Source organism: Pipra filicauda, unplaced genomic scaffold (genome assembly GCF_003945595.2).
Source record: "Pipra filicauda isolate LSUMZ 115617 unplaced genomic scaffold, ASM394559v2 scaffold169_size1572857_pilon, whole genome shotgun sequence".
NCBI classification, from domain to species: Eukaryota; Metazoa; Chordata; class Aves; order Passeriformes; family Pipridae; genus Pipra; species Pipra filicauda.
The window spans coordinates 1501372-1514023 of record NW_024104206.1 but is presented as its reverse complement, the minus strand read 5'-3'; the positions used below and the strand labels follow the sequence as shown (position 1 = coordinate 1514023).

The 12652-nt window shown below is 59.2% G+C and overlaps 1 protein-coding gene across 3 annotated transcripts in view; it reads left to right on the top strand.

The window, feature by feature from the left end:
* RASGRF1 (Ras protein specific guanine nucleotide releasing factor 1) overlaps positions 1-12652 on the top strand; it is a 31535-nt gene that overhangs the window by 16929 nt on the left and 1954 nt on the right. The window contains exons 8-26 of one of the 3 annotated variants that reach the window (XM_027733933.2): positions 228-337; positions 532-650; positions 1078-1238; positions 2070-2133; positions 2824-2960; positions 3963-4045; positions 4720-4929; positions 5432-5802; positions 6120-6245; positions 6369-6539; positions 6910-7022; positions 7605-7717; positions 8338-8398; positions 9016-9119; positions 9456-9540; positions 9813-10010; positions 11067-11146; positions 11794-11911; positions 12185-12253. In XM_027733933.2, coding sequence (XP_027589734.1) covers positions 228-337; positions 532-650; positions 1078-1238; positions 2070-2133; positions 2824-2960; positions 3963-4045; positions 4720-4929; positions 5432-5802; positions 6120-6245; positions 6369-6539; positions 6910-7022; positions 7605-7717; positions 8338-8398; positions 9016-9119; positions 9456-9540; positions 9813-10010; positions 11067-11146; positions 11794-11911; positions 12185-12253 — 2493 coding nt within the window. Of the gene's footprint in view, positions 1-227; positions 338-531; positions 651-1077; positions 1239-2069; positions 2134-2823; positions 2961-3962; positions 4046-4680; positions 4930-5431; positions 5803-6119; positions 6246-6368; positions 6540-6909; positions 7023-7604; positions 7718-8337; positions 8399-9015; positions 9120-9455; positions 9541-9812; positions 10011-11066; positions 11147-11793; positions 11912-12184; positions 12254-12652 lie in introns of all 3 variants that reach the window. The other 2 variants (XM_027733932.2, XM_027733931.2) reach the window with 2 other exon arrangements.

Genomic DNA, 12652 nt, shown 5'->3' with positions numbered 1-12652 from the left:
TGCGAAGCTGCTCCCGGGTTGCCCCGCACCTTTGGGACAGGGACAGGGGAGAGCAGGGTCCTGGGCACAGCCCCATGCCATTCCCTTCTTTATTCAGCTTTGGCACAAGGAGCTTTGAAGCTTTAACCTCCTAGCTCAGAGTGTCCCTGGCCATGGTGTCCTCAGTGGCACTGGGAGCAGTCCAGGGCAGGCCCCTCTGACCCCCCACTCTGCCCCCTGTGCCGCAGATCCCCCGGTACATCCTGACCCTGCACGAGCTGCTGGCTCACACCCCCCACGAGCACGTGGAGAGGAACAGCCTGGATTACGCCAAGTCCAAGCTGGAAGAGCTGTCCAGGTGAGAGCCGCTGCCGTGCCCTGCCCTCCTGCCCTGTCTGGGTGGATACTCCCATAATTCCCTCGGTGTATCTTTTGTTTTGGTCTTACCTGGTGCAGTCCCACCACATGACACTTACTTGAGTCCAAAGGGATCCACTGGAAAACTCGTGCAGATCCTATCCCAGCTCCAATTTTCTCCTCTCCCTCCTTCAGGATAATGCACGATGAAGTGAGCGAGACTGAAAATATTCGGAAAAACCTGGCAATAGAGAGGATGATCATCGAGGGGTGCGAGATCCTTCTGGACACCAGCCAGACCTTTGTCAGACAAGGTCTGTGTCAGCACCAGTGTCCCTCCCCTCTGCAGTAACAGGAGCCCCACGTCCCCGTCCCTGTCCCTCTGTGTGCTCCGGTGGGCTATGAAATTTAAAAACATAGCTCAATTCTGAGTTTTCTCTGCCCTGAAGTGCCTCGCGTTCAGGCAGTTTTGGCACTCTCAGGCAGTTCTGGTGCTGCATTTTTCTGCATCAGGGCTTAGAAGGTGCATTTTGGCTGTTACTGATTCCCCTGCCAGGGAAGCTGCTCGGTCCTGGCAGAGCACCCTGTGGTGTGGGTGCAGGGGTGGGCTGGGGGCCGTGCTGGTGCCCACCCCCATGCTGGGCCCCATAACCGGGGGCCGGTCCCAGCCCGTGCTCGGGGGTGTCCCGCTCCTGCTCCCGGGCCGTGCCCGCAGCGCTGACGGGAGCGGCCCCTCCGCAGGATCCCTCATCCAGGTGCCCATGTCGGAGAAGGGGAAGATCACGCGGGGCCGGCTGGGCTCCCTGTCCCTGCGCAAGGAGGGCGAGCGCCAGTGCTTCCTCTTCTCCAAGCACCTCATCATCTGCACCCGCGGCTCCGGGGGAAAGCTGCACCTCACCAAGGTGAGGGGGCTGCGGGAACCCCGGGAAGGGGCTGGTGCTGCTGCTGCTCCCTGGGCATGGGGAGGGGGCAGAGGGTGCCTGGCTGATGTCTGAGCTGGCCGGGCTCTTGGTGACACTGGGGTCCAGGGACTGCCTTGCCCTCCCCTGGGGCAGCCCTGGGGGTGCCAGGCTGGGAGTGGGGGGCACCCGGACTTACTTCACATGGTCCTTGTTAGAGCTGAGTCACAGGAGAGATGAGAAACTACAGGATCCTGATAAAAGAATTTACCCTGATCTGCAGCAGAAACCTTGACAATCTATTCTGGGAGAAACTGGAGTTAGAGCCTGGGCTGTCCATATTGCTCCCGGCTCCTCTGGCTGCTCCCAGGGCTCCTGTGTTTATTTGGGGAAGTTTGGCAGTTAATTGAGCAAGAATCTTACAGAAATTGCTCATTACTGGCATTAAATTATCAGTTTGAAGAATTACAGTCCGTGGCAAAGAGCTGATAATTACAACAACAGACTTTGGGAAAATTAAATTTAAAGCTTCTATTAAATAATTTATAAACAAATTAGTTGATCAGTTCAAGGGAAAACCAGCTTTTTCCCCAGTGAAAGCAGGCACTGTGCTGGGCACGGGCTGTGTGTGCCCACCTCCACCCGGGCTGTGTGTGCCCTCCCAGGGGCATCTACCTGTCCCCATCCCTGGGGTGGGGAATGAGGATGGGGGAACCCCCACCCCCCTGAACCTCGACTCCTGCCCCTGGGTGGGGGGCTGCGATGGGGCTCTGGGTCTGGGGGTTCCCCCAGTGCTGCAGGGGGTCCCCCTGCTGACCCCCCTCCCGCCCCCAGAACGGTGTGATCTCGCTCATCGACTGCACGCTGGTGGAGGAGCCCGAGAGCACCGACGAGGACGGTAGGTCACCCTGGAGGTCACCCTGGAGGTCACCCTGGAGGTCACCCTGGGGACGTGCCCAGGGCCCTGCTCACCCCACTGGTGGGTGTGGGGAGGGAGTTTGGGCTTGTGCATCTCCCAGTGGGGGCTGAGCAGACAGACATCCCCCCAGGCGAGGTCACAACTGCCCCAGGACCCCCTTTGCTGAGGTCACTGGCACAGCTGGTGCCACCAGCACAGCAGTGTCTCTTGCCACGCCCTGTCAGTGATTTTGGGTTTGGCAGTGTGGTCACCCCATGGGGGGGGTCTGGGGAGGTGACAGGGGTGCTTCCCCAGCTGGAGACAGGTGCCAGGGGTTGTGACTGGGGATGGTGGCAGCGTGGGCAGCACTGCCGGTGTCCCATCAGGGGTCTGGGGTCCTCCTGCATGTTCCCACCATCTGTCACGTGGCATAAACCCAGCTGTGGCAGAGCTGGAGCAAATTCAGATGCCAGTAGAGTCAATGAAGACATGACTGAGGTTTAATTAGGTTAATTATTTACTGTGAACCAAGCAGACACACACTGACGCAGATCCAACTGTCCTGGGGTAGCCAACAACCTGCAAAACCCCAAATAAACTCTCCTTAAAACCTGACTAAAGCCCATGCGGGAGGAGAGGGGGTGGGAAAGCCTTTCCCAATCACTGTATGTGAATTTTTCTGTTCCAAAGCCAAAACATCAGGACAAGACATCGACCACCTTGACTTCAAAATCGTGGTGGAGCCAAAAGATTCCTCATCTTTCACAGTCATCCTTGTGGCCTCATCCAGGCAGGAGAAGGCTGCATGGACCAGTGACATCAGCCAGGTAGGAGCCAGCAGGGAGGGTTGTTGGGGTGTGGAGTCCTTAGGGTGAGGAGCTGCCATGGGATCTCTGCTTGGCTGATCCCTGCTGGGCTGCAGTGTCACTTTGGGCACACAGATTAATGCCTGAGGTTTGCTGGGTGGCCATGGTCCCACTGCCTGCCCTGGGGCTGGGTTTGCACTCCAGGAGCTTTCCTGACACTGTTGGGGTGTTGGGACCTGCCACGAGCTGGGGTCTTGCTCAGGTGAAGGACTGAGCCCTGGGCACCCCCCCAGGGAGAGCAGAGGGGCTCCTGAGGGCTGACTGGGCACCCAGAGCCTGGCCATTACCCTTGTGGTGTCTGGTGGCTGGAGGAGGAGGAAGAAGAGGTGGGAGGAGGAAGGTGACACAGCCACAGCAGGGTCTGTCCCATCAGAGCTCTCCTGCAAATCTCAATCTGAGCTGTGGGTTCCTCCTCTGACTCCAACACATGGTACAATTTCCACCTGCTTTATGCAAATGACCCTGAAGAGGATATTTCTTCCAGGTGGGAGGAAGAGCAGAGTTCCTGGTTCAGTAGGGAACCAGGGCCCCTCACAGGGAGGTGGTGGCTCCCAGCCCAGTCCTGCTCACACAGGGGTCCCTGCAGGGACCTGCCTCTCGCTGGGTCTGCCCCTGAGAGCGTCTGGTCATGCAGGCTGTGGGGAGCTTCATTCCAGCTTCATTCCTGGGAGCAGGACCTGGCAGCCCTGGCAATGGCTTTGTGACTGCTGGCACACCTGGAGCCAGGCTGGGTCCATCTGGGAGAGCTCAAGGACAGCTCTGGGTGACGCTCCCCCAGAACAGGGAGGCAGGACTGTGGCCACGCAGCCCTGTCCTCAGGAAGAAGCTCCTGCCCTTCCCAGCAGTGCAGCCCCAGCCCCACTCTCCTGTCGGACATGGGAGATGCAGTGAGCAGGGACATGTCTGGTCTGGATAAGGCCAACCTCCAGCTTTTCCCACACCACCCACCTGTGTCTGTTCCAGTGCGTGGACAACATCCGCTGCAACGGCCTGATGATGAACGCCTTCGAGGAGAACTCCAAGGTCACCGTGCCCCAGATGATCAAGTGAGTGCACACAGGACCAGGACACGGCTCCAGTGGCAGCTGGAGTGGTCAGGAGCCCTGGGACCCCTGCAGCCTCCCCGTGTGCTCCACGGGCTGTCTCCAGTGTGGTGATCAGGAGCGTTAAATAGCTGTGGAGGGGTTTCTGTGGGATGTGCTCTGGGAGGTGAGAATGTCAAAGGGGAGAGCTTAGGGAAAAATAATAGTAGTAAAGAAGGGTGAAAGCACCAGAAGAGAGGGGTATGGGGGCTGCTGTCCCTGTGGGTCCTGGGGTGCAGGGGCTGCCCTGGTCTGTGATGGGATGTGTTGGCATGAGGTGGGCTGGTCCCTGCCGGTGGGATGGGGCAGTGCGGGGTGTCTTCCTGCCACGTCAGCCACCCTCGCTGCTGCCAGGCCTGGGAAGGGGCTTGGTTTGTGTGTGCCTTGGAACAGTCCATCCACATCCCTCTGCCTGCTGAGCACTCTGCAGCATTTCCACCCTTTCTGGTGTGTGGGTTTCCAGATTGCCCCCCGGGAGCATTCCTGCCCTTGTTTTCTATGGGGACACCCTGTATGAACAAGGCTCCTTCCTGTGCCCATTTCTGTGGTCTCTTGGTTTCATTCCAGGCTGGAACCACAGATATCTTGTTTCTCTGCAGGTCTGATGCCAGCTTGTATTGTGATGATGTTGACATTAGGTTCAGTAAAACGATGAATTCCTGCAAGGTCCTGCAGATCCGCTATGCCAGCGTGGAGCGGCTGCTGGAGAGGCTGACGGACCTGCGCTTCCTGAGCATCGACTTCCTCAACACGTTCCTGCATTCCTACCGCGTCTTCACCACCGCCCTCGTCGTCCTTGACAAGCTCATCACCATCTACAAGAAGCCCATCAGTGCCATCCCGGCTCGGTGAGGCCGTGGGGCATCGCTGCAGAGCTGCCCTGGCACCCGGCCCGTGCCCACAGGGGTGCGGGGTCTGTGCAGGGGCTGCCCCCGCTCCGCGTCCCCTCTCTGTCCCCGGTCAGTCTCTGCACCCCAGCCCTGCCTAGCCCTGGTGCTGCCCCAGGATCTGTCCTGTCCCTGAAGGAGCAGTGGGGTCTGGGGGGACTGTGGCATTGCTCCATCCCCTGTCTGCATTCTCTGTGCCCCAGACCTGCCCAGCCCTGGTGCCACCCTGGGGCTGTGTCACCTGCTCCGTGAGCTGTGATACCCCCACACTGGGGAAGGAGATGAACCCGAGCTCTGCGGGTGTCCCCCGTCCCAGGAGGGCCATGTGGGGTGGCGAGGGGCTCATGCCAGCTCTGCTCTACCTGGGGGGATGCCCCCGGGCCCCAGTGCCACAGCGGGGGATCCCCATGGGCTCCTGGGCAGGGCAGGTGCCAGCTCAGCCTCTCCCTGTCTCTCCTCCAAGGTCCCTGGAGCTCCTGTTTGCAAACAGCCAGAACAACAAGCTGCTGTACGGGGAGCCCCCCAAGTCCCCTAGAGCCAACCGCAAGTTCTCGTCGCCCCCCCCGCTGTCCATCACCAAGACCTCGTCCCCCAGCCGCCGCAGGAAGCTGTCCCTCAACATCCCCATCATCACGGGGGGGAAGGCGCTGGACCTGGCGGCGCTGAGCTGCTCCTCCAACGGCTATGCCAGCATGTACTCCTCCATGGCCCCCTTCAGCAAGACCACCCTGGACATCAACAAACTCTACGTGTCCAGTAGCTATCCCAATAAAATCCCGGATGAAGGAGAAGTGGCCTCGGAAAAGCAAGAGGAGTCACTGCCGGGCAAGCAAAGTGAGTCCCTGTGGGTATAAGGGTGGGGGGCTCCTGCCCAGGGTGGCCAGTTTGGGCGCATGCACCGAGAGCTCCTGCCTCCTGAAAACTCATTAATTTGTAATAACAAAACAAAAAAACCACCCAAAACCCCCTAACCTCAAAGAAAAAACCCATCCCAAAAAATCCCAGAGTAACCGCGGGACTCTGTACCTTTCTCATATGTGTTGGCTGCATCCCCGGCTGGAATGGGTCAGACTTCAGGAAAACCTGGAAGAGCTAAAATGTGGCTGCATTTGTGTCCAGCGGGTGGTAAAGGGGTTCCCTGTTCCTCCCAGGCTCAGAGGTGTCTGTCAGGGAAGAGTCAGACACAGATCCCAATCACAGTGATGAAGCCGAAGCTGAAACTTCCCCAACAAAATCTCCGACAACTCCCAAGTCCATCAAGTGCAAAAATTCATCAGGTAACAGGGGAGCCAAGGCCTGTTCTGACCCGGGGGTGCCCGTGGGTTGGGGGGCTGGTGCGTGGGGGAGCCTGTCTGGGCAGCAGCGGTGCCCGCAGTGGTGTTGGATTTCTCCTCCCCCAGATTTCTCGCTGTTTTCCTACAACAACGGCGTGGTCATGACATCCTGCCGGGACCTGGACAGCACCCGCAGCGCCCTGTCTGCCACCTCCGCCTTCGCCATCGCCACGGCGGGGGCCAACGAGGGGACCCCCACCAAGGAGAAGTACCGCAGGATGTCCCTGGCCAGTGCAGGTACCTCCCCCCCGAGGCAGCAGGAACACATTTTTGGGATACTCATTTCCACGGCTCTCAGTTGGGTTTCCCACCAGGAGCTCCCTGGCCAGGAGCAGCCCTGTCGGGGGAGCCCAGAGCCCCCCCAGCCCAGTGCCTGCCCGCTCCGGGCCGTGTCCCGGGTGCCTGGGCACGGAGCTGCCCACGGGACGTGCAGGATACGGGCACCTCAACCATCACACCCGTGGGCAGGTGGCCCCAGCTGTCCTGCTGCTCCCTGACACGGAGCAGCTCGGGGTGCTCGGGAAGGGAGGATGCTCCTCCTGGCAGCCCTCCAGCAGCCCTGAGCCATTCCCGAGGGCCCTGCCCTGTGCTAAGGGGCTGCTGGCAGTTTCAGGCTTCCCCACGGACCAGCGGAACGGGGACAAGGAGTTTGTGATCCGGAGAGCGGCCACCAACCGTGTCCTCAACGTGCTGCGGCACTGGGTCTCCAAACACTCGCAGGTGGGCGGCAGGGCCTCCCTCTCTCCCTCCTCACCTCTCTCTCTCCCTCCTTCCCACAAGTGGAAATTCGGCTGCATGCCGGATGGCTCAGCCAGGCTCCAGCTGGGAAGGCAACTGGCACTTCTGTTTTCATGAAGCAAAGGAGTGGCCGTGGGCAGGAGTGGGGAGCTGGGAGCCTCAGCGGGGGGCCAGGCACTGGGTCCCAGTTTGCACAGTCGGGGTGCAGAGGAGGGGAGCCGGATCTGCCATTGCCCCCAGCTGGGCCGGGGAGAAGGGGAGTCTCTGGGTTTGGTGCCTGTTGGGGGGCTAAGGCTGGGGTCAGGGTTCAGGCACTGGGTGCTTTCCCTGCTGTCACTGTCCCTCCCTGCACTGGTGACTGGGGGCACTGGCAGTGGTGCTGTACTGGTTCTCACTGGGAAGACTCTCCCAGGCTGGGTGATGGTGATGCAATGGTACAAAGCGAGCCCAGTGCCTTCCTGGCCAGTTCCCATTTGCTGGGATTTTGCCAGGAAGAGGCAGCCCCTGCCCACAGCCAGTGTCACTCCCAGCACATTAACACTGTGGCTGTGCTGGCCTTGGCAGGACTTCGAGACCAACGAGGAGCTGAAGTTCCGGGTGATTGGCTTCCTGGAGGAGGTCATCCATGACCCTGAGCTCCTGACCCAGGAGAGGAAAGCAGCTGCCAACATCATAAGGTGAAGGGCTGTGGGCGGGAGGTGGCTCTTCCTGGACCCTGTGCCAGGTTCTTGTTATTCCTGCTCTCACCTGGGATCACAGCAGGCACGAGGGCGCCAGGAAGGGCTGTGTCAGGGGCTTGGGACGTGCCAGGGAGGAGGAGGAGGAGGAGGAGGAGGGGTGGTGCTGGCTGCATCCAGCCATTGGGAGGTGTGACCGCCTGTCGTGTGTGGCTGAGGTGTGATGTTGAACCCTGTGAGCACATGGCCCTTCCTGCTGTCAGGTACTGGGATGGCACCGTGGCTCCCATGGCCAGGGACCCTGGGCTCCTGCCATGAGCAGGGCAGTTCTGACCACCCAGTGCTAGAGCCAGGGCACCATGTCCTGCTGCAGGGCTGACACACACACCATGATCCTTGTGGGTCCCTTCCAGCTCGGAATGTTCTGTGACTCTGTGACAGAAGGGGCCATGTGGCCTCGGTTAAGGAGTCTCTTTTTTTGTAAAATGGGACTCAGAAGGTTCTTACAAAGCACATGCCGAGTGTTTCGTCCCTGCAAACCCCCAGAGCTGTGCTGCACCACTGGAGCTGTGCATCTGGTGCTTTCCCAGCCAGAGTAATACTGTCTGTTCCTGCCATAGGACCTTGACACAGGAGGATCCAGGAGACAACCAGATAACCCTGGAGGAGGTTGTGCATATGGTAAATACCCTCCCTTTCCTTCCTCCCTCCCTGTGCTCATGGTGGTGGAAGGGGAACACGCTGGGCTCTGCTGGGGCCTGCCTGCAGCCTGCCCCCCAGCCTTCCCCCCCAGCCTTCCCCCCCCAGCCTGCCCCCCCAGCCTGCCCCCCAGCCTTCCCCCCCCAGCCTGCCCCCCTCTCCAGAGGGGCTCAGCTGGTGTTTGCTCCCTGGAGCTTTCGCAACCCCCTTCCCACAGTCGGGAGGGATTGTGCAATGGGCTGTTGAGGAGGGGTGAGTGTTGATCTTGGGGGCTTGTTCTGTGTTGTCAGGGCTGTTTGGGGTTTATTTGGCCAGGAGGTTGGTGGGGTTTGTTTGTTCCAGCTCTTCAGTGGCTGATCCTTTTCCAGAAGCCGGAGGGAGATGGAAATGTTATGGGGAATGTTGCTGGCCTTGTTCCAGCTGTTTGTGGAGTGACTGTGGAGTCTGTTGGGTGCTGGACTGAGCCATGTATCCAGGACCAGCTCTAAAGTGATATCTTTGTGATTGGTGCAGGTCTGGGCCGCAGGCTCCCGCTGTCACCCTGGGGGGCTCATGTGGGGGGTCTTGCCTGTGACCCTCATTGTTCCTCTGCCCCGCAGGCCGAGGGGGTCAAAGCAGAACCATTTGAAAACCACTCGGCCCTGGAAATTGCGGAACAGCTGACACTGCTGGATCACCTGATCTTCAAGAAGATCCCTTACGAGTGAGTGATCCCCATGGGTCAGGAAGAGCTGCTCTGGTCACCCAGGGTCCCACAGCCAGTCTGGCTGGCTAACCCCAGAGGGTGCAAAGCCTTCCCAGGTTTTGCCAGTTGAGTTCTGATCCTGTGGCTTCTCTGCCAGTGTCCCCAAGGTGACCGGCTCAGGGAGACCCTCCCATGTCCATCAAACTTTCAGCTGTATCCATGTGGTCCCTCCCAGCAGCGTGGGGGGCAAAGGTCCTAGGATCTCCATCCTGTGAGGGTGCAGTGGAGCTTGCAGGGCTTGGGCATCCCATAAAAATGGGAAATAGAATTTGATCTAAACACTGTCATTTGCAGAGAGTTCTTTGGGCAAGGCTGGATGAAGCTGGAGAAGAATGAGAGGACTCCGTACATCATGAAGAACACAAAACACTTCAATGATGTAAGGGCAGCTGCAGTGGGGTGGAGGGATGGCCAGTGGGGAGGCAGCATAGCCCACCTGCCCCAGGGCCTGGGGTGTGCAAGGTTTACCTGCCCCCACAGATGTTACCTTTCTCAGGGCTCCACTGCAGGTGGTGCATCTCCTGGCGCAGTTGCTCCTTCTGGGACTGCTGCCGTGCAGGGAAATCTTTTAAAAAGTGCTGTGAGGCTGGAGGGCACAGAGCTGTGTCCAGGATGATCCTAATGCTCGGGCCGGGCCCCGTGTCTCCCAAGGTCAGTAACCTGATCGCGTCGGAGATCATCCGGAACGAGGAGATCAACGCGCGGGTGAGCGCCATCGAGAAGTGGGTGGCGGTGGCCGACATCTGCCGCTGCCTGCACAACTACAACGCCGTGCTGGAGATCACCTCCTCCCTCAACCGCAGTGCCATCTTCCGCCTCAAGAAAACCTGGCTCAAGGTCTCCAAGCAGGTGGGCACGGGGTGACCCCTCCTGGGGAGGTGGGGGGTTTGGTGGGGTGGGTGGGATGGTGTTGGGGCGGCACAAGTCATGGGCATTGAAAAAGAGTTAGAAAATGAAGGAAGGTTTTTTTAGGTCTTTTCCAGGAGGGACATGCTGTGCAAGCAGCTCAGACCCTGCCTTGCTATTGGGTTTATCCATGGAGTCACAGAATTGTTTGGGTTGGAAAAGCCCTCTGAGGTCATCAAGTCCAACCATTCCCCCAGCACTGCCAAGGCCACCACTAACCCATGTCCCCAAGTGCCACATCCATGTGTCTGTTAAATCCCCCCAGGGATAGTGACTCCACCAGTGCCCTGGGCAGCCTGTGCCAGGGCTGGACAACCCTTTCTGTGAAGAAATTTTCCCAATTTCCAACCTGAACCTCCCCTGGCACAACTTCTTTGCTCTTGTCCCATCGCTTGTTACCTATGAGATGAGATCAGCCCCACCCTGCAGGTCGGCTGTGCAGTTAAACCTTTCCCAGAGAGCCCCTGTGCCTGTACACACACACAGACATCCTTTAACTGGTTTTCTGGGCTCCTCAGACCAGTTCTGGATGAACAGGATGAATTCCTGTTTGAGGTACCTGGTACAGAAATAGCTGGTACCTGCCCAGGGGCTGGACAGAGCCCAGGGCTGCCAAGTCAGCATCGCTGTGGGCTCCTCTCAGCCAGGAACAGTCATTTTGCCTATAAAATAATAAACCTATGAATGAAACAGGCGCTGGCAAGGGCAGAGGTGGGAGCAAGGGGAGGAAGTGAGTGCACAGCCTGACTTCAATATTACTGGAGGAGTTTTGCTTTCAGGTGCTCACTTGGCTCCTCTGGGTATCACCAGGAGCCAGGTGTGACAGCCAGGGCACAGTTGTACCTGTGAGAGAGTAGGAACAGCTGGATGGGGGGATGTGCCCTGGGCAGGGCAGGCTGGGAGTGATCCTGTGGCTCCACAGGCTTTACCCCCTCCCCGGCTGCAGGGATGGGGGGATATTCCAGGGCCTCTCCGAGCGGCACTTTGGGTTTCTTGCAGACGAAGGCTCTGATCGATAAGCTCCAGAAGCTGGTGTCGTCAGAGGGCAGGTTCAAGAACCTGAGGGAGGCCCTGAAAAAGTGAGTGAATAGTGATTCTCCTCCTGCCAGCCCAGGGTCCATGGTGTGGGGGGACCTGGATTCCACCTTCCCCCCCTGTGGCTGGGGCTCTGCTCACAGGAGCATTGCAGAGCCTGCACTAAAGCATGTCCTGTTGAGCCGGCACAGTGGCTGGCAAAGTGGTTCCCAGGAGTGAGCTGCTCCTTTGAGCAGCAGTGTGGAAAAATGGGAGTAAAAGGGACTGCGAAGGGGCAAATCACTGCCAGCCACCAGGGAACATTTTTCCCCATCACTATCATAGAATCATGGAATTATGGAATGGTTTGGGTTGGGAGGGACCTTAAAATTGCAGCCCCCTGACATGGGCAGGGACACCTTCCACTAGGACAGGTTGCCTGGGGAAGCTTCCGAAAGTCTTCCCAACCCTCTGTCGAAGCTGCTCACAGTTCACCTTCTGCATCCCATGGCTTTGTGAGGGGCACGGCTGCAGGTCCTGCTTGTCCTGCTCAGCCAGCAGGGGTGAGGCCCAGGAGACCAGCAGCCTTCCTGGAGAGAGCCTTCCCGTATCAGAGAGACTCTGCTGACTCTGAGGGCCCCCCCTCCTTCCCCTCCAAAGCCCCTGGGTAAGGCAGTTTTCTCCCTCATTTCTTTCTGGTCTGCCCCCGAAGTTGTGACCCTCCGTGTGTCCCTTACCTGGGCATGTACCTGACCGACCTGGCGTTCATCGAGGAGGGGACCCCGAACTACACCGAGGACGGCCTGGTGAACTTCTCCAAAATGAGGATGGTGAGTCCCCAGCCCTGCTGGTGTGGGTGTGCAGGGCCAGCCAGGGGTGATGTGGCTGTGGCCAGGTCTGGGTCCCCTCAGCTGTCACCTGCACAGCACCAGGCAGCCACATGTGTCCCCTGCGCACACCTTGGGTTGTTCCTGGTGTCTGGAAGAGAAAAAAAGGCCCTTTGCATCGTGCTGTTCTGTGTGCTCTTGCCCTCCTGGGTGCTGGGACGGTGCCAAGGGTGGTGGCTGAGCCAGGAACGCCTTCTGTGTTTCATCCCCACACAGATCTCACACATCATAAGGGAGATCCGCCAGTTCCAGCAAACCTCCTACAAGATCGAGCACCAGCCCAAGGTACGGCCCTGTCCCTGGAGCCATGTGCTCCCTCTGCTCCTCGTCTCCTTCTCCCATCACAGTGTCTAAGCCTGCAGTTCCAGGCAGCTCCATGCTGGAGCGATGGCTGTGCCCGGCTGGAGGCTGTCGGCAGCGGGGCAGGGGATGGAGGGTGACTCTGGGTGCTCCATCAGGCTCCCCTGTGCCCCCCTGGCTGCTGCCAGGAGGAACTGCCAAGGCACTGACACCGATGGCCAGAGTGCTCCAGGGCTGCACCCTGCACATGCTGAGAAACAGCTATTTAGGAGCAGCACCCCTCCCTACAGAGCAGAGTGTGTTCCACCGCCCCCACAGCCAGGGCCAGGTGGCCTCTGCCTCATGGTGGCCCCTAATATGTGATGAGCTGAAAGGTCTCAGCCG